The sequence below is a fragment of the Vitis riparia genome, chromosome 18 (assembly GCF_004353265.1).
Source record: "Vitis riparia cultivar Riparia Gloire de Montpellier isolate 1030 chromosome 18, EGFV_Vit.rip_1.0, whole genome shotgun sequence".
NCBI classification, from domain to species: Eukaryota; Viridiplantae; Streptophyta; class Magnoliopsida; order Vitales; family Vitaceae; genus Vitis; species Vitis riparia.
In genome coordinates, this window is record NC_048448.1 from 4,788,081 (window position 1) to 4,807,302 (window position 19,222).

At 36.1% G+C, this 19,222-nt stretch overlaps 4 protein-coding genes across 5 annotated transcripts; 1 reads left to right on the forward strand and 3 right to left on the reverse strand.

The window, feature by feature from the left end:
• Nucleotides 1-1,224: 1,224 nt before the first annotated feature.
• LOC117907714 (40S ribosomal protein S6-like) lies at nt 1,225-4,261 on the reverse strand. Its single transcript, XM_034821357.1, has 6 exons — nt 4,158-4,261; nt 3,999-4,063; nt 2,709-2,766; nt 2,507-2,615; nt 2,077-2,349; nt 1,225-1,669 (listed from the first exon to the last, which is right to left on the reverse strand). Exons 1-6 carry the CDS (start codon nt 4,161-4,163, stop codon nt 1,431-1,433), a joined length of 750 nt encoding a protein of 249 aa, XP_034677248.1. The 5' UTR covers nt 4,164-4,261; the 3' UTR covers nt 1,225-1,430.
• Nucleotides 4,262-5,185: 924 nt separating this feature from the next.
• On the forward strand, nt 5,186-6,949 carry LOC117906296 (purine permease 1-like). The gene is made up of 2 exons (XM_034819275.1): nt 5,186-6,052; nt 6,447-6,949. The coding sequence occupies exons 1-2, from the start codon at nt 5,315-5,317 to the stop codon at nt 6,777-6,779; spliced, it is 1,071 nt and encodes a 356-aa protein (XP_034675166.1). The 5' UTR covers nt 5,186-5,314; the 3' UTR covers nt 6,780-6,949.
• Nucleotides 6,950-10,335: 3,386 nt separating this feature from the next.
• On the reverse strand, nt 10,336-14,577 carry LOC117907365 (serine/threonine-protein kinase SAPK2). 2 transcript variants are annotated; one of them, XM_034820880.1, is made up of 9 exons: nt 14,121-14,574; nt 13,824-13,898; nt 12,974-13,075; nt 12,061-12,114; nt 11,857-11,949; nt 11,666-11,758; nt 11,482-11,586; nt 11,222-11,320; nt 10,336-10,851 (listed from the first exon to the last, which is right to left on the reverse strand). In XM_034820880.1, the coding sequence occupies exons 1-9, from the start codon at nt 14,238-14,240 to the stop codon at nt 10,585-10,587; spliced, it is 1,008 nt and encodes a 335-aa protein (XP_034676771.1). In that variant the 5' UTR covers nt 14,241-14,574; the 3' UTR covers nt 10,336-10,584. The 2 variants fall into 2 exon arrangements, with proteins under 2 accessions (XP_034676771.1, XP_034676773.1); XM_034820882.1 differs by lacking the exon at nt 13,824-13,898 and having other exon boundaries at nt 14,121-14,577.
• Nucleotides 14,578-15,125: 548 nt separating this feature from the next.
• Nucleotides 15,126-17,142, reverse strand: LOC117907364 (plant cysteine oxidase 3-like). The gene is made up of 6 exons (XM_034820879.1): nt 17,128-17,142; nt 16,910-17,059; nt 16,676-16,824; nt 16,431-16,575; nt 15,529-15,732; nt 15,126-15,445 (listed from the first exon to the last, which is right to left on the reverse strand). The coding sequence occupies exons 2-6, from the start codon at nt 17,025-17,027 to the stop codon at nt 15,333-15,335; spliced, it is 729 nt and encodes a 242-aa protein (XP_034676770.1). The 5' UTR covers nt 17,028-17,059; nt 17,128-17,142; the 3' UTR covers nt 15,126-15,332.
• Nucleotides 17,143-19,222: the final 2,080 nt, after the last annotated feature.

The window sequence follows — 19,222 nt, forward strand, 5'->3', positions numbered from 1 at the left end:
ATAAATAATTATTGATTACTAATATAGTAATATATTTCTACCTTTGAAGAGCCATATTTGACCCTATTTTCAAGCTATCTAGTAAATTCAGATAGACGAGAGAGGATAATTCAATAAAACACCTGAGACAAAGTGAGCCACATGTTACACACTTAATATTTTTCTAACCTCGTACAACACTTAGACAAGTCAAGACGCTTGATCTTACTAATTCAATAGAAGCTTTTATTGCTCAAATGAAAATTTACAAGTGCTTTAGGGACTCACTTGTTTGGTTGGTTAGGTTTTCAGTGGTCTTGGGGTGGTGTCTTGGCCAAATGAGACTCTCACCTATTTATATCCACCAATAGAACTCTCTGGAACCTTGGAGGGTTCCTTACAACTCAAGAATAATTTAGAACTCTCTACATAATTCTATGTACAATAATATACAAGAGATTCTTAGAATTCTCTAGAAAATCTTGTACTCCCCTCATGCCTTCCTCCATAGTGTAGAGATGTGTGAACATCTCTAGGCATCTCCTCCAAAAGCTTCATAGGCTCTATATAAGCCCATGGGGAGGGTCATTTGAAACATCCTATGACACATAGCTTCATAGCTTATAGCTTCATACAAAATCGAATCCTATGTGGAACATAGTGGAAAAAAGGCTCCTTACCATGGATGATGGAAATTATTTCTGCCTTAGAGTAGTCATTCTTTGCAGAGCTATCCTTAAAACAGAAAAAGTTTAAACCATCCTTAAAACTGCCAAATTTTGTACGGTAAGGAGTGTGGTTATAACCATACTCTCTTAACATGCAAACTTATGCTGCTAAGTGTCCTAGTGTATAAAAAACAACCAACCAGGATTGGAGCAAACTCCAGGACTAGTTCCTCCACAGAATGACTCGGGAGAGTCAGCAAGACATGCCACCAGAGACAGTACAAATTTTGTGTAAGATATAAAAAAGTAATTAAATTCCAAAACAAGAACATTGAGCTCCATTGCTTCTATTCCCAACAACTTAATTTTCTGTTTGAAAACCATCCCATTGACACACACTTTAAGTTCCGCCAAATTTTTATGTTGTGTTTTGAAAATATGAGGTCTCAAACTGTTTGGATAAGCATGAAGTGTTGGCATGCAACCAAATTCAAGCTGCACCTCTACCTACCATGGAAAATGCAGGTTGAAGTGCAGAACTACCACCTAGAGATCAAGGACAAATGGAATTTTAATATTTGAAGCAGCCATGTAATTTGAAAAACTTCCCATAATTATAAGTGAACAATCAGCAATCCTCTTGATGAATTTAATGAACTAACAGGGTCTAAAGAAGCACCTTCTGCAGAAGTCATGAAATACTAAAACAAATGGAGAACGATATCAAAAAACTCAGTGACAATCAACTTTAACCAAAATTCAACTTTCTTAGGGAGCATGGGCCTAAGCAGCAACAGATGGCTTAGACGCAGCAGAAAGCCTGGACCTTCTCTTGGCTAAACTCTCGCTGCGACGTTCTCTCTGCTCCTTCAATCTGGTAGCAAGGAGTTTCTGGTACTCAGCTGCTTCAGACTTGGCCTTAGCAATTCTCTTCTTCTTCTCTGCAATCCTGGCTCGCTTCCTCTGCAAGGTCAAAGGAGTAACCAACCTCTGTATCTTGGGAGCTTTACTGCACTTTTTGCCTGCAAATTAAACAAGCACCCCAAGGCTTTAATAATAGAATAAAAGATGCAGTTAGCCATTTTACCAATTCTTTTTTTGGATAACCATTTTATAACCAACCCAATAAAGGCAGAATAAAGAAAGCCAATCGAGCCATCTGAAATAACCAGTAGTCTGAAGTTATCAAAATTAAAACAGTGTCCCATAGTCATGATCAATGGTGAAGCCAAACTCCTCTACTGTAACACAACCACCATCTTAGCCCCATGACCTCATAGAAATTGTGACAAAACACCAGGAGCTTTTCATGTATTTGGAAATTGTGATAAAACATCAAGAATACTCTTTTAAAATAGCATCCCACTTTTTTAATGTAGGCTACTTCAGTACTTAAACATATTGAAAGACATAAAATTAAAAAACCTACCAGATTTGGTTGTGAATGATCTGCGGTATGTGTTGACATACTTTCGGACATCATCATCCTTTGAGAGGTTGAAGAGTTTGCGAATCTTTGATGCCCTCTTTGGACCTCTCATTCTTGGTTTTTCAGTGTCTGTCAGCCCAGGAAGATCACTCTCACCCTTCTTCACAATAACCAAGTTCAGAACAGAAAGGTCCTGGCTGACAATGCACCCACGTACAGCCTTCCTCCTCCTCTCTCCATTACGCCTACCATATCCTCGAAAGCAAGGGGTTCCTGCTTAAGCAAAACTAGAACAGTTTTCATCCATCATCTATGACAAGGCAACAAAACATGGTCCTAGCAAAACATGCTTCTAACTGGCCATGATCCATCTTAAACTTGAAGGAATGGTGGTCAGTGCACCAACACTAATATACCACCAAAAACCCACCTCTATGGAGCAAGAGACTAACACGACCAGGAGTTAACACTCCCTGCTTCATTGGGAACCCTTGCTTGTCACAGCCTCCCATGATTTTGAATACATAGCCATTAAATTCCTGTCAGACAAACAAACAAACAAAAAATAAATGTTATATAAATCTAGACTGATAGTAGAATTTTGGCATTGCATAACAATGGTAAATGCTTACCTCTCCGAGGGCATCTCCACTGACCTCCTGCGAGATCCTCTTGTCAAAAAATGCCCGACTACACAAAAGGTGGACAAACATTTTTTGATAAGCAAATAAGGCAAACATATTAAAAAGAACCAAGAAGGCGGAGCAGCACTGCAAAAGGCTGAAAAACTGAGAAAATTTTATCTAAAATAGGACTAATCAACTAGTAAAATAGAGATATTAAAACCTTTTTCTGACAATTTTGGAAGTAAGATGATATTTAATGTACACTATATTTGTTGTTAATATTAGTCAGCCATAGTTGAAATGCATGTAAGAATTTGTGCATGACAAAGGGGCTAGTTACAATCATCCCAGGTAGTTGCTGCTAGAAAAAGTAAAATCTGAAGCTGCCATAAAACAAACTCAGAAAATTACAATGAAAACAACAGTAAATTTTCCAAATGTAATTAACTATGCCAGGTACCTACCATCAAGAACAGGGCAGGCCATAGAAGACAAATGGCATCCATCTCACACATGACCATGCCCATTGATGAAAAATGGTGCCCATCTCACACATGATTATAAAAAATTGGAAGAGTAAAATTTCAGGGGAAGAAAAATGGCATCCATTTTACACACGATTATGAAAAACTGGAAGAGTTGACTTTTCAGGAGAAACCAAGGTTAACTATTTTAGAGTGATTGATAGTGATAACTCCCATTTTCATCAATAGCCCCTATTCACAACCACCAGTTTTTACCAGCAAGCACTATATAAAAATGCAACTGAGCCATTTAAATACAACAACTTTCTTTATGTTTTTACATGTATGTGTGCAAACATGTTCCACTTGTATGACATCAGAGAGAAGTGAGATTTGTGCCCAATCTATGACTATAAGCTATTACAACAAAGCTTCTTAAGCTAGCAGATTCCGCGAATACTGAGATGGGCGACATTCCACATGAATAACACACATTTTCTTCCCTTTTTCCATTTATATTTTTCGATGCACAAAATGTGTTAGTGGTTGTTTCATAAATAATACTAGCACTGCAAATCTCAGAAGATGGCATCTTCATCAAAGAACTTTAGATTTTCACAAACCATATATATGAACAAACCCAAAATGAGCAGAGAATCCCCATCCTAGCAAACCAATCAAATCCTATCCTAAGTCCATATACAAAAACAAAACAAAAAAAACAAAAAAAAAAGAAAGAAAGAAAGAAAGAAAGAAAAACAACAAAACCAAGAATGATTCAATCACAAATTTTAATCCATATATGAGAACACTGAATCAAGTAAGCACTTACAGTTTCTGGTCATCGTCAATCTCAAGCTTCTTCTGGCATCCCGTGGTCGGATTCGCGATATTGAACTGCAAAACACACACAGAATATCAAATTAGGGTTTTGAAACATTGAAGAATGGCCGGAGATCATGAATTGCAAATTGGGTTTCGTGGATCGAACCTTCATCCTGGATCAGAGAGGAGGCTGGCGGCTCTGGCGAAAGAGATGAGAGAAGCCCTGCCGCTAGGGTTTGTAGTCACTGCCTACTTATGTTGATAGAGGACGCCGTGGGTGTCGACCTTACACGTGGACAGATTTTCCTTTTGGTAACGGGAACGATCCCCTGCTATGCGTTCGAATCATATTAGCCGTCCGATTAAGGCTTTTTATCAGTTGATCTAAGGTGCTAAAATTGGTTCCTCATATGCACTACCATTTTTTTTATATATATATTTCATATAAAATAAAATATTTGTATATCATGTTTTTCTTATAAAAATGAATAAAAGAAGCTAGAAAAAAAATGATATTTTTCATATATACAATCCACGGACCATAGGCGTTAAAAGAGGACTAGGCTTCTTGAGTTGGGCCCAACACAGACCCATCCACGAAGCCTGGGTTGTAGGGCCTATACATGGTCCAAACCACTCCACGCTGGATGGTAGGCCCATTCATTCAATCAAGCCTACGACTTCTCTTTATTCTCAAAATCACTTTCAAGCCCTACCATGACACACCTCAACGGAAAATAATCAACCCTAGTATTAAGAAAAATGAGTCACTTTTGGCTTTTTAACTTTTCATGATTTAAATATTTCATAAACTTCAATTAGTTTTCCTTTTAAAAATAAAAATAAGAAGTGGTCATGATCATTCCAAATCAGGATGAAGTAAGCTGAAAACCAATCAAACCTAAAAATAAATTCATCCTTTGGGCTAATCCCACCCCCACCTAACCAACTAAAGCATTGGCAGATCCAGCCATAGGGATATGATTCATATGAAAGTGGGTAGATTCAAAGGTTTATAATTCCTGAGAACGAACGCAAGCATCAATTATTGATTCTAGTGGTAATACGACCGTGGCACTGAATTTATAATTTAGTTGATGATATCAATGCTTGTCTCTTTATCGGTGGGGCGACCATTACTCTGCATGCCTCCCACTTTTCTCGGTCTGTCTTTCTGATTACTATGTTAAAAAAAATGCTAAGAAAATATTAAAAAGGATAAAGGCGAGTGTGACTAGAGAGTCCACCAATGCCTCTGCCTCATCCTATCCACTTTGAGTGCTAAATCTCTGGGCAGTGAGTAGCAGCAACAAAGAATTGAAGATGAAGAGTTCCCAAGGAAGCCAGAACGAGGCAACGCAGCGTCAAAAAAGGAAGTCTCTGAAGGCAATGTTTCTGGTACTTGTGAACTGTGTCTTGATGACAATTGGCCAAGTAGGTGGCCCCTTGCTTCTAAGGATCTACTATTTGCATGGGGGAAAGAGGAAATGGCTCAATGCTTGGCTGCTCACTTCTGGGTTCCCCATCTTGATCCTCCCAATGGCCTTTTCTTACTTGCGAGCTCAGGCCAAAGGGCAAGCCACCGTATTACTGGTTACGCCTAGGCTTGTTGCTGCCAGTGCCTTCCTGGGAATTCTACTTGGGCTTGATGGCTACCTCTATTCGTTTGGTTTATCTTACCTCCCCATATCGGTTTCTTCCCTTCTTGGTTCAACTCAGCTGGCCTTCACTGCAATTTTCGCTTTTATTGTGGTGAAGCATAAGTTCACACATTACTCGGTAAATGCAGTGGTGTTAATGACCTTCGGATCAGTCGTTCTTGGGCTTCACATGAATGGAGATCGCCCGAGTGGGGTGTCTGATGGGAAGTATTTGCTGGGTTTTTTAATGACCCTCGGCGCTGCTGCCCTTCATGGGTTCATAATGCCAGCACTGGAGTATACTCACTTGAAGGCCGGTATGCCCATCACCTTTGATCTTGTCATGCAGATTCAGTTCCTTATCTCCATGTTTGCCACTCTGTTTTGCACCATCCCCATGGTCATCAACAAGGACTTTCAGGTACTTGAAATCACCTGTATTTAAATCCCTCACTGGCCGTCTCGAGCACAATATATATGACACACAACCTTCCAAAACTCTACATCAACTCAAGGGGAGGTCCATTAAGTAATACCAATGATCTTCCAGAAGCTCCACAGTTGGAAATCCATTGAATCTAAAGAAAATATTTCTTTAGAATGTTTACTCATCTCAACTATGCCCAATCCCCAAAATTCTGCAGCTTCTATTGTCGTGTAACTTATAAAACATACCTGTTGGTGTTGTGTTCACATGAGGAAACCATCCTGGTCAAAAATCACTTGCCAGACCATCTGCGTGGAGAATTTGGTAGTTGCTTCCAAACGAATTTGAAAATGAACTGATTTTCCATATTTTTTATGATTTTGTGTAGGCTATTTCAAAAGAAGCAGCAGAATATAGTCTTGGAGAGACTAAGTATTACATGGTGATAGTATTGGCAGCAGTAGCAATGCAGTTGCTGATCATAGGAAGTATTGGAGTGATCTTCTGCTCCACGTCCCTCCTGGGAGGTCTTGTGTCATCTCTTCTGGTTCCTGTCCAGCAGGTTTTTGCTGTACTTTTCTTGCACGAGAGATTCAATGCTGATAAGGGCATGGCTTTAGCCATGTGCCTGTGGGGTTTTGCCTCCTACTTCTATGGAGAATACAGATCAACCTACAAGAAAATTCCATCAAAACAAGAGTCAGAGGTAGAAATCATCTGAATTTATGACATTTCATGTGATTCAAATCAATTCAACACCAAATTCATTTGTCCATGCTTCTTTTACAATTTACATATATCACGCTGTTGATTAGTCATTTTTCCAGTTATGTGATAATTGATGTAGCACCGCGCAGGCATTTCAGGGTGTCAAAGTTTCCTCCTGTTCAATAACTAGAAAAACCCTTTTACATGCATCATAAAGCCATTCAGATATTTCAAGGGAAAAAACAAACAAACAAGAGAGCTAGAACTCTGCTTTTTGAACGAGGGGGTCCAACTTTTATATATATATATATATATAAGAGCTTGTATTAGAAATGCCCAGAAGTAGCGAAAAAGGTACACACAAAGTATACAAACATCGTCCTAGGAGCTATGAAAAAAGAAAGACAAAAAACCTTCTATCTAGATAAAAAAAAAACCACTTTATAAAAGCAATCATGAACAAAGAGTAATCTTCTAAATACACCAAAACCTAATTCACAAAAGTATACAAAAAAAAACATGTTTTAAAACATGGTCGAACTATTCAATGTCATTAAACACTCTTTCACTTCTTTTATTTCATAAGATCCACATTAAGCAAAAGGGGGCAGCCCTCCAAGCCTTCTCCCTTCTTTTATTCACAAAAGTTTCATGTCAACTAATCAAATTCCTTTTAATTGAGAAGTACAAGACTCATTGTACACTAAATAGAGAGAAAAACAAGCTTCATAACACTGTAACCTTTTTACAAAATAGGATCAGGTGATAACTGATTTCCTTTTTTTTTTTTTACACAAGTAACACATATACGACGTATTCATCTTCTCAAGGGCATTGTCCAACTTGAGAAGTACTTTTTCTGCTTCTTGATGTTACATTCATGATAATTAGAATCCCACTTGTCATAGGTGGAAAAACGAGTAAGAAAATTATCATAAAATGACTAGGCAGAAGTGACTAAAACCAAAAAGACGGACACGACATCCCAATTGGCAACCAAGCTAGCCATGCCTATGGCTTACATGTACAACTTTACATGCATTGACCCTTGCCTAGGTAGCTATTTAGCCATTACGAGGGAACCGATTAGCAACTAACTAGGCAGATTCTTGAGCCCAGTGCCCTGTACTGGCTAAGCATGGCAACTAAGTTTGACACGCTAGGCCGACCACTTCAGCCTAATAAGATAACCGTCATAATTAGATAGGATGGTTATAACTAACTCCCAATGTTTACCACCTATCTGAATAAATGAGTAGATTCTATAACATCCCACGCTTCCCACAATAATGTCACTGTGTCTGATATGATTATCCCTTTATATATGATATACATCATACAATCATGTCAGATTAATTTCATTAATCTCTATTAAGGTTTTGACTAAATATACATAATTCTCATTGATTTGAAATTTTATTAAATATTTATCATAGTTTGAGTGAAAAAGAAAGTGGGTAAAAATAATAAATGAAAATGATAGAAAAAATATCTTATAAAATTTTAAATTAATAAAAATTATGTATATTTAGTCAAAACCTTAATAGAGACAAATGAAATTAAATCGAATTATGTTAGAGATGCCACCAATCTTATATGAACAATCCAAGTACTCTTCCTAAACTATCCACCTAAGATGCCAAATAAGAGACACAAAAATAGGAAAGAAGGTAACTTCAATATATCCTTTAAGAATTCCCTAGTTTTCCATTCTCTCTTTTCTGCTCCCCTAAAAACTAATTTGAAGATCGGGAAAGAATTTTCAAGACCCCCTTGGATCTTCCTTGCTTTGTAGGTCATCCTTTAGTGCTTTAAGAAATTGGCCAAGTTTGAATTTGCTCAATTAGCTCGTGTTAAAACTTTCCCAATCATTATTTTGCCAACAAGTACCTCCGCTTATTCAATTCCCTCTCCTCCACTTGATCTTTCAAAGTCATTCATGAGTGATGGCCTCTTCCCATTCTTTTCCCTTTCATACACTTCTTTTATAAAGTGGCACTCCATCCTCTTTGTTAATGCCCTATTTTATAAAATTCAAATTATAATGTATTACATCTGTAATATATATCATGCTAACTTCTTGTAATCATCAACTATAAGATATCACGTGTCTTGCTACATAATAATACATGTTCAATACCACTTTTCATTAACATGACATGTTAAACATTTCATTCTTGATCCCAATGTTTTGATAGATCTATGTTTTGCTTATATAGCTTCTATGTCATAATGTTATGTTCACTAGTTATAAAATTTTATCTTCAAATATGTTATTAGGTAAACTAGATGTTCGTGAGATACCAATACATACTCATGAAAAATGCCAAGGGATTTCTCATATTATACTTTTTGGTAAATGTGATACTATATACACCTAAGAGAGTTGATTGTACCATCCCTTGCCAAAGAAATCTTATGGCTAGATGAGCCATATCTCTTGGATGGTGTCACCCTTAACACTTCATCTTGATGTTAATACGTTTACTCGAATTTGAAGCATGGTTAGAAGGTTCAAAATAGACTTGATGCATCTCAATGGTAGAATTATTTTTCCACCATTTAGCATTTTGAGACTAGTTTAAAGATCGTTTTATGGTTAGAAGTTCATTGAGCTGAGGATTAACATGCAATGAACCGAATCTCAATCAGAACGAAAGGGATAAAACCACTGTGTCTTTTATTACACATGCTATTTTCAAAAGCTTTAATATTATCAATGATACATTTACTTGATATCTACTATTTTGGAATACTATAAAAAGATTCAATTTATCGTCAAACTAAATAAGAAATATTCCTCTGTACACCTTATTTCACTATCACTCTCTAGTCCTTTCACGTCTCTGACTCTGCTCTACTCTCACCTTAGGTTATTGACTCGGGATTACAAGAACCTACACAAACACCCTTAAATGCGGCACCAACATTCTTTTGAAAATGCCTTGTATACCCAAAGTTGAACGGGGCTTTCCTCTGGATTTTTACCTATCAATCTTATCCAATTTGAGTCATCAATTCGTTGTTTTTTTTCCGCCAATTAATTAATAAAATCTCTTTCTTCCTCGATGATGTTTGCATAGAGAATTGAATACCGGAGAAAAAAATAAATAAATAAGAAGTTATGGTAGAAACTTCCCCCTGTTTTCCTGTGAAAAGATGGGACAAATATTAAACCGTGGTTTAGCCGAAACTGGTTCTGGCTGCCCTCTGCCACAAGACTATAGTTCGCTAACAACGGCAAAAATTACAACATATACCTCGTCTCCCCTGTATGATTGTGGGTCATGACTGATGAGACTTGGCGGAGCAATTCAGATATGAGTCATATGACATTCTTTTCTTTCCCCTATGGGATCCTACAATGCACCCAGAAGCGAAGATGCAGCATGGAAGCGGGTCATGGCCCCTTCATCCATTCTTAAACATCATGACATGGAAAAGTTTTCTCAAATACCCTGGGTTTCATGAATCGGGGTTTTTGGTTGGTGGGGGGCGGCTGGCTTCATAGGAAGCCCAGAATAGCAATAAATTGGGAAAAAAAAAAAATCAGATCCATGAGACAGTTCATGTTACAATTATAAGATATTCCACATAATTCCCCAAGCAGAAACAATTTGGACTTATTTAGCTTCGTTACACACAAGGAACATGTAAGCAGACAAACGGATTCCCCCAACTTAACAAAAATCTGATAATCGATGCCTCTGACCATGGACGCACTGCCTCAGCAAGGTGGAATATGTTCGTATAAATTGTTTAAAATGAACACGCAAAATCATCGCCACTTTCTATATCTTTTGATTTGTATAAATTGTTTACAATGGACACACAAAATCACCACTAGTTTCTATATCTTCATCAGCGTCAATGTCATCAAGATCCATGCTGCCTTCCATAAAAGGCCCACCCGCCTTGCGCAATCCGGTAGTTTTCCTTGCCTCTTGTATTATGGATAGTATCTCTTCTACACTTTGGGATGGGTTATTTACATCATTTTTCTGCCAGCTTCCTCCATCCATCATTTCTATAGGCAAGTTCTTTAAGAACCACGGATGTGTCTTAATTTCCGGGATTGTTATTCTCTGCAAAGATACAAATAGGAACACAACAAGAACATCAGAGGTTCGGATCCAGATTCAACATCGCATTTACTGTGCAAAGAGAGAATGGAAAAAAGAAAAAAAGAGAGAAGAAGAAAAAAGGCTAACGCTAGGGCAATTGCATTGGTTAACTAGAAGAAAAAAGAATTCAAACTACTTGTCAACTAAGAGCCCTGCATGAAATACCTCTAATTTTATTGACACTTATATGGTCTATGTTACCCCATTCAAGAAGATTTCAAATCTAATGGATATTAGAAGTGAACCAGACCCCTATTAATTGGTTCTTAAGAGTTCTTAATATGAACAAAGTTTGGGTGAGCCAGGCTATCATCAACAAGAAGCACATTACCTTATCTGGGTTTGCCACAAAAACTCGAGATAGCAGATGTCTACACTCAATGGACACTCTGACATAATCTGGAATTGAGTAGTGGACGCTAAGTATTCTCTGTCATGAGCAGAAAAATCATGATTAAAAATCCACAATAGGATAAGAAAACCAACGTATGATCAACACAGCTTGCTTTGTTTTTTGTTTCTTTTTGGGCGGATTTTTTTTTCTTATGAGGAGATGGTGGGGGAGGGGGAGGATGTTGGTACTATACTCACACCAATTGTCTTCCTGAAGTTTCTGGGATCATCAGGATCTTCAAAGGGATACGCCCCAACCAGCATCACATATAAAGTGACCCCACAGGACCAAACATCTGAGAGCTACAGTTCTTAAGGATTAGATATGGATAAATAAGTGGTAAGGCAAACACAGCGGGCAAAAGAGAGAAATTGGTTTCACCTTCCCATCATATTCTTTTCTAGACAGGACCTCAGGTGCAATGTAGGCTGGTGTTCCAACAGTAGATTTTGGTTGAGAGTGCAGCACAGATGACTACACAAAAGACAGCCACTATTCAGAGTTTCATCAAATAACAGCAGCAACTAGAAAATATTCATGATCTGGTTCTGCCTCATTAGCACAACAATTACCTTTGAGTATCCAAAATCACATATTTTGACACGTGGTGCTGTACTTCCATCTAAGAGTGTATTTTCCAGCTTAAGATCTCTATGACAAATTCGCTGCAAGTATTACATAAACCTCTTTAAAACCAGTCATAGCTTGAGGACCCTGAAATAACTATTTACAATAGAAATTTACAACACATAAACAAGAAAAGATTAAAATAATACCATTGAATGGCAGTAACTGACTCCAGATATCAGTTGTTGGAAGAAAAATCTTGCCTGATGCAAATTAACAGAAACAGCAAAGTGGTAAGACTTAAACTAAATTCTTCATCAACAACTATATAGATACAATCATACAAGCATAGAGCTTTGGAGGAATCCATCCTTCCATAATTTTCAAGGAATGCGTAATGGAGATAATGATGCCAAGGATGCACAAGAAAAACTACCCTCAAAAAAGGGTAAAATTGTCGCATGGAATTTCTCATCCATAATGGTCCCTCTCAGAACGTTTATATTTGGCTGCTTATAAATGTCATCCATGGCAATGTCTTATACACCCTACTTTTTTGTTACTACAGATGCTCCAATCTATCCATACCCTTGTAAAAGAGGCCTATCATTTGGAGAGAAACAATCTAATAATCTTAATACCTTAACCACTAATCAGTCAGAATGAACTGAACTTTCATGATCAAGAAAGCAATATGGTAAAACCACCACACCTAAATAAGTTTTGAATTTGGCCCAGGTATATGTTAGCCAACAACTAGGGGTTTTGATTGAAGTATTTGTCCCAGGAGTTGGAAATAATATGAGATTGAAGCCATTTCCATTTGTTCTTGCAGTACTTAGGCACAAATTCCATCTATTAAACTGAAGCAATTATTTCCACCTCCAGCCCACCAGGAAAGGAAGCAAAGATATTGCAAAGCTGGGTTCATCACTGGAACTTGTAAATTTGTAAGTATTCTTGAGGTTTTAAAGCTAACCCGATAACACAAAATCATTTTAAAAGCCACAGAAACAAATTGTGCAAGATACAGATGGAACATTTTCATTTCCAAGGACGACCCAAACAACACTCACTACATAGTTAATGATTTTTTGCTTGAATTTTCCTCTTTTACTTTACCTCATCCTCACTGAATCTACCAGCATTGCATATCCTCCCAAAGAGTTCTCCTCCTGCAGCATACTCCATGACTATCGCTAGATGAGTTGGTGTCAGCAAGACCTGCAATGATAGCCACCCAAGCTCTTAATCCGAATTAACAAAGATACACTGGTAAATTTCCAACCCTTTTAGTTTCTCTTAATGGGAGTTGAGCTCATACAAATAGAGGAGGAACAACAACATTCTACTAACTTAAGCATGAAAGGCTATGTGGGCATTAGCAAATGCCTTTTCATATTTTGATCATTTAGAATGGAAACTGAAGCTTTATTTTGGGTTTGGTTTTCAAATTAAGCAAGAAACTGGATCAGCTGGTAACAGCATTCCTCACAGTATACAAAACAAAATAAGTTTGTCTTCAAGTATCATTTTTCTTCAGATTTCTTAGTCTAATCGCAAAAGGTATATCCTTGAAGAACACATTCATTTCTAGTGGAAATAGACTCAGGGTTACTGATTTAGAAATTTGTAAAAACAAAAAATGACCTGAATGATCGAAAGAAGGATTTCCCAATGGCTAGTTTTATATATATAAAAAAAAAATATTTAAAAAAAAAAAAAACAGAGCCCTGAAAACAAGGACAGGCATCTCCTAATGAGAGAAAATATAATTCTCTCCTGAGGGATCTCAACCATAGAAATAAATAACAAGTCTAAAACCCGAACAAAACCTCTCACCATTGAGCATTAAGTATTCGTCCCTCCTGCATAGAATGTTCATACCACATTGATGGAAACTAGCATTCATACTAACCATCTAAATCCCCAACAAAACACTCATACAACATAAAGAACTTTAAATACAAACCTCCTTGAATCTAACTATATTGGGATGCATCAATGATCTATGGTTCATAATTTCCCTTTGCACATGTTCATCAATCTGCAACACAAAACAACCTCTATATCTGTAATAAGATCAAAGACTGAAAGCAAGAACATTATTCTTTTTTTTTAATACAAAATCAGCTTTAAAAATCCCAACCAAGAATTTAAAAGCCCGGATGAAAAAGAAAGTGTAATCACATCTGACCCATCAAATTTCCTTTAAAAAAAAAAAAAAAAGAATTAGAAGAAAGGAAAAAAGAAACGGCCAACCCTGTACCTTCTGGCCTCTCTCAATAAACTTAACAGCAAAGAGTTCTCTAGTGCGCTTATCCGAAACAAGCCTGGCAACCCCGAAATTCCCAGATCCAATATCTTTAATAATCTCGTAACGCTCCATAGCTTTAGATCATCAAACTACAAAATCCGAAGAGTCTAGCTATATATTTCCAATTTTTTCCTCTCCCCTCTCTATCGCCTCAGTTCTTCGTCAAAGAAAGGGGCATGGATTTCTAAGCTGTTGGAGTAAAGGCAACTTGTAGTTTTGAGTTTATCCCGTCCTTGATGAAGTACAAACCCCCATTGTATCGGTCGGGCAGCCTTCAATTGTATTTTACGCTGTGAGCATGGTGACCGGAGAAACGTGTAGAAAAACGTGGAGAGACCTGGAATTTGCAGCTGACAATGACATGGTTTTGTTAGTATCAGGCGGTGTGCAGCATGCGGATACCCTTGTTTTCCATGGCCATGAGGGAACGACTGGCGGTCCTAGATTTGCCACGTCCCTACGGCACCCGCTGAATTTTCCTTCCTTAAAGCCCTTGCTGCACGTCAACTACACGTCATCGATATGTTACAGATATACATGTTCTGTTAATCTTATGATTCTGACACATCATCTTAGTCGATGATCCACCTCAACCCTGTATCCTTTTCAATTTGTTTTTGGTAAATAGACGGATTTGATCATTTTTTATCAATAATAATAATCATTAAATAACTAAAGCTATTCAATTAAGTAAAATTGGCATAATACAATTTCAACCATTAAACAGTTTTTTGGCCCCCTTGTCACAATAGGACAAATGTTAAAGAAGAGAAGGCGTGCCATGGTCGCAAGGTGCCACTGCTAGATACAGAGGCGACCAACCGAGCAATTGAAAAACCATGTGTAAATGACTGGGGTTGGTTGCAAGTTGCTGCTACTAGACAAAGGGGAGACAGCTTGGTAAGGACCACATATTGATGGGTCATGACTATGCAGTAAATATTTGCGACTTTGAAAGAAAAAAAAATCTAAATTATATAATTTGTTTATGAATATGGTTGGCAATGAACGGTATACATATAAACCTGATTGTAACATTTTTTTTTCACCATATGAAAGGGTAGCTGCTGAGATTGTAATTTCTGAATCTGTTAAATCAATCTCAGAGGATCCTGTATTGCTATAAATATATACATATACACCCGACAGAATAAGCTGAACATTCTATGAACAAGTCATGAGCTCATCCCCAGCAGCGACAATGGAAGGGCCAAGATATGGTGCTCTAGTGACCACTAGATCATCTGGCAAATCTCTTTCCTCAAGTATGACGTAACCTGCGCCACAAATATTGAAGCAGCAAAAATCAAAATCCATCTCAAGATCAGGTAAGCATCATATCTCATTACTTTTTACTCACCAGGAAGCGTTGGAATTGGCATGTCATTAAAGTAAGTGGAAGGCCTTCCAAACTCCTCACTGTATGGCGGAGCCAACACATCCAAGATGGCACAAGGAGTGAGTGCTGTGAAGGAATGAATGTTTCCACCGCTCCGTGGGAATAAGATGGATGGCTCGTGTGGTGCGTTGAAGATGCTGTTTGTCACAATTCCAGCTAGTCCAACTGCACCCACCAATTCCATAATAATATGTCCACGTTCCCATAGGATTTGACAACGGGAAAATGAAAGTCGCTATTCGATAGTCAAAAAATGCAATTGATGTTGCTTAATTTGAATATCCTTTCCATACTTATGTATAGATGATGTTTCAGCTGTGAGTTGCATATTCTACCTCGTCCAGAACCTCGTCCACATAGCTACAGCCTACAGGCACTATTACTCCAGAGACTCTTAACTGACCGTTATTATTTTAATGTACCATATATAAACGCGACCGTTGGGGATTGACTATGGTGAACAAGTGTGTCAATTTCTCCCAACTCCTATGTAAAGTTTCCATCTAAATAATCATGCTCGAGCTTAATAACTGTCCCTACAGATTCATTTACCTGATCAAAGTTTAATTAAGAAGGGGTTAAAAATGGAGGTATATGTGGGGAATGGGGTAAGTAGTACCCCAACTATGTATCTGGAGAATGGAGATCCTTCTGCTTGACGCTAAACCATCGGAAGAAGTTGCTTCCGCACATACACTAAGAACCGTATGTTGTTCATCTTCAATTTAATTCCCTAGATAAGGCATGAAGTGTGTCTGGATTAACTGATTTATTAGTGTATTGATCATTCTTTGTTAAAATGTGTCTTGATGGCATCATGATATATGCATAAAGAAAGAGCACAACTACAATCAAGTTCTTACTTGTTCTGCAGCTGGAATTCTCTGCTTTCACCCAGTCATAAGCTTTAACATGAACAGAACCATAGAGGAGTTTGCTCAGAACCGTCATATTTGGATGATCATGAAGGGGAAATGTTCTTCCTGCAGGGAAGCAAAACACTCCCATCTGCCCATCACAAAACCAAGTCATCCCATTTTACCTTTCACTGATCATCAAAACAAATAACATTCCATATCTTGGCATTCACAAACATGTTTTCACTTACAGAGAAATTGTCGCATTCATGTATGTGAATATAAGTTATTTCAGAGACTGCTTGTCCGCAAACCAATCCTTTTGTAATCTTTGGGCTTGAAAATGGAGACTGGTGTAAGCTAAATTCGTCAATCCCAACATCGATGGCTTCCATTAAGTCTGCGTGAAATGAAATTCAAAACTTCATACAAACTTGCAACTCTTTTTCTCAATAAATATTCATGAAAGGAGATCGATGCAATACCTAGGAGATTCTTCAGCCACTGAATCTGTTGGAAAGTTGGAAGCTCCTTCTGAGAGAACACAGCATCACAGGCATCATACAGCACTTGTATCTTACTTCTCTCAATTGCGCAGTCCATGGCCTTCTGTTGCCTGAATTTGTCATGCACCACTGGAAGCCGGTGAATGATGATAAATAGAGAGAGAAGACTTGTAAAATTCAAACTACATCAACTAAACCTGGGGCTTGTCTTGACTTCGGCTTACCGTGGGCTTCTTTTTTCTTCTCGCTTGTGTTTTTGTTTTTCCAAGTCATGGCCTTGAGGTAATTATGAAGTCTCGGTACGCACGTATCATCCCAATGAGAATTATTGAAAGGCAAAGTCGTCATTCCCAACAGGAACTCTCCTAATTCAAGTGAATCAGGATATTGGTTTATGCAGTAACCGGTAAGTTCATGGCATAAGAATATTAAATTTCACAACGAAAGACATGAAAACAATTGATTGAGTTTTACGGGAAGAGCATTACTTCATACTCCACCAAAAAATAACACTGCCTTGGCCTAAGCACTCGTTTTTCCATAACGCTAAGGTTTAAGCTAAACACAGGGCAGGCGTTTGTAGGTGAATCGTGTGAAATGTCACATAAAGAGATCATATAAGAAATAAGAAACAAGGCTGAGGTTGATGCAATGATGCATTCATATAACAAGTTTGGGAGCAGGGTCCAACAATGGCCTTAATCACACAAGGTAAGGACAGAAAGACTTTTCACACTAGAGTGCAGCATTCACATTTCAATGCTTCATAGTGAATTTGGTATGCATTGTGTGAAACATCCCACCCAAAACCAACGGGCCCGCCCAAGCAGACAATGACAATCATGAGTCTCAACTCTTTTTGACCTACGAAATTGGAAGTTTCTGGGGAAAAAATCATTAATCTTTACTACGTGCGATTACCTCGTTTGGAGTGCGGACCATCAACCGTGGAAATTGAAATGGCTAAGATGTCTTGGAATATTTCAAAATATATCTGTATACGTATGATGTTTAAAAGTCGGATGCTAATCCGATTAATATCATAAGGATAAATTTTAATTTATAATAATAATAATTATTATTATTTTTAAAAATTTTCTAAATAAATAATTTTCAAACTAAATAACACTTAATAATATATTAGATTTATTAGTATGTCTATTAATTTTTTAAAAAAATTGAAACTCAAATAATAAACCTATTAATACCATAAATTTATGAATAAAAATTATTTTAGACCATTTTTCTGTACACAATTATATTTTATAAATTTTATCATTAAAAAAAATAAACTTCAAATAGATTTTATATTTAATTTATTAATTATTTTAACAATTTTTATAAATAATTTAAAACTCAAAAAATAAATCTAATTACTAAAAGAATAATGCATCAAAACTAATAGATCATCGTGACTTTACAATTGTTTCTCCTTTGATGATATTTTAAAAATTTTCTCATAAAGTAAATATATTATAAATTAAGTAAGACATAGTTAATAAATTCAATTTTTTTTATCTAATCTTTTGATTTTTAATATTAATTTTGAATTCAAAAAATTGATTTAATTAATTGCTTACTAAATTAAAACATTATATTCTTAATTAAGTACTTAACATGACTTCACTCATTTTCATATTAAAAAATTTAAATTTTATTTGTTATTCATTTTAAATAAAATATTATTAATAAATTTTAAATTATTATTATTCATTTTTACAAAAAAAAAATATATGAAGATATTAATAACTTGTGCTTTTTTATATACACTAAAATAGTTTTTTTTTTTTTTTGTAAAAAAAATATAATTTATGATTTATCATAATATCGTTATTCATGTTATACTAAAAATTATTTATTTTTTTAATTTATTTGTAATTATAAAATTATTTTTATTTTTAATAAAACTTAAAAAAATTTAATGATATATTATATAAATTATATTTACAATGTTTTCACAAAATAAAAAAAGAATATTTTTTAAAAAAATCCATTTTTTTTTAAAACAAGTTGACAAACAACTTTATTTTTATAAAATATTAAAAAAACAATGTTTTTTTAACTTACAAATAATTTTAAAAATTTTAAAAATAAGCATAAAAAGCATGATCAAACGGTCCTATTATTTTTTTTTAAATTTATAAAAATATGAAAATAAAGGGATTTTAGGTATTATTTTACAAAAATATTAATTAATCTTTAATATGAAATAAAATATATTTTAATCTTTTTGAATTAAAAAAATGATTATATTTTCTCAAATATTATCCTTCATTATAACTTATCTCAATT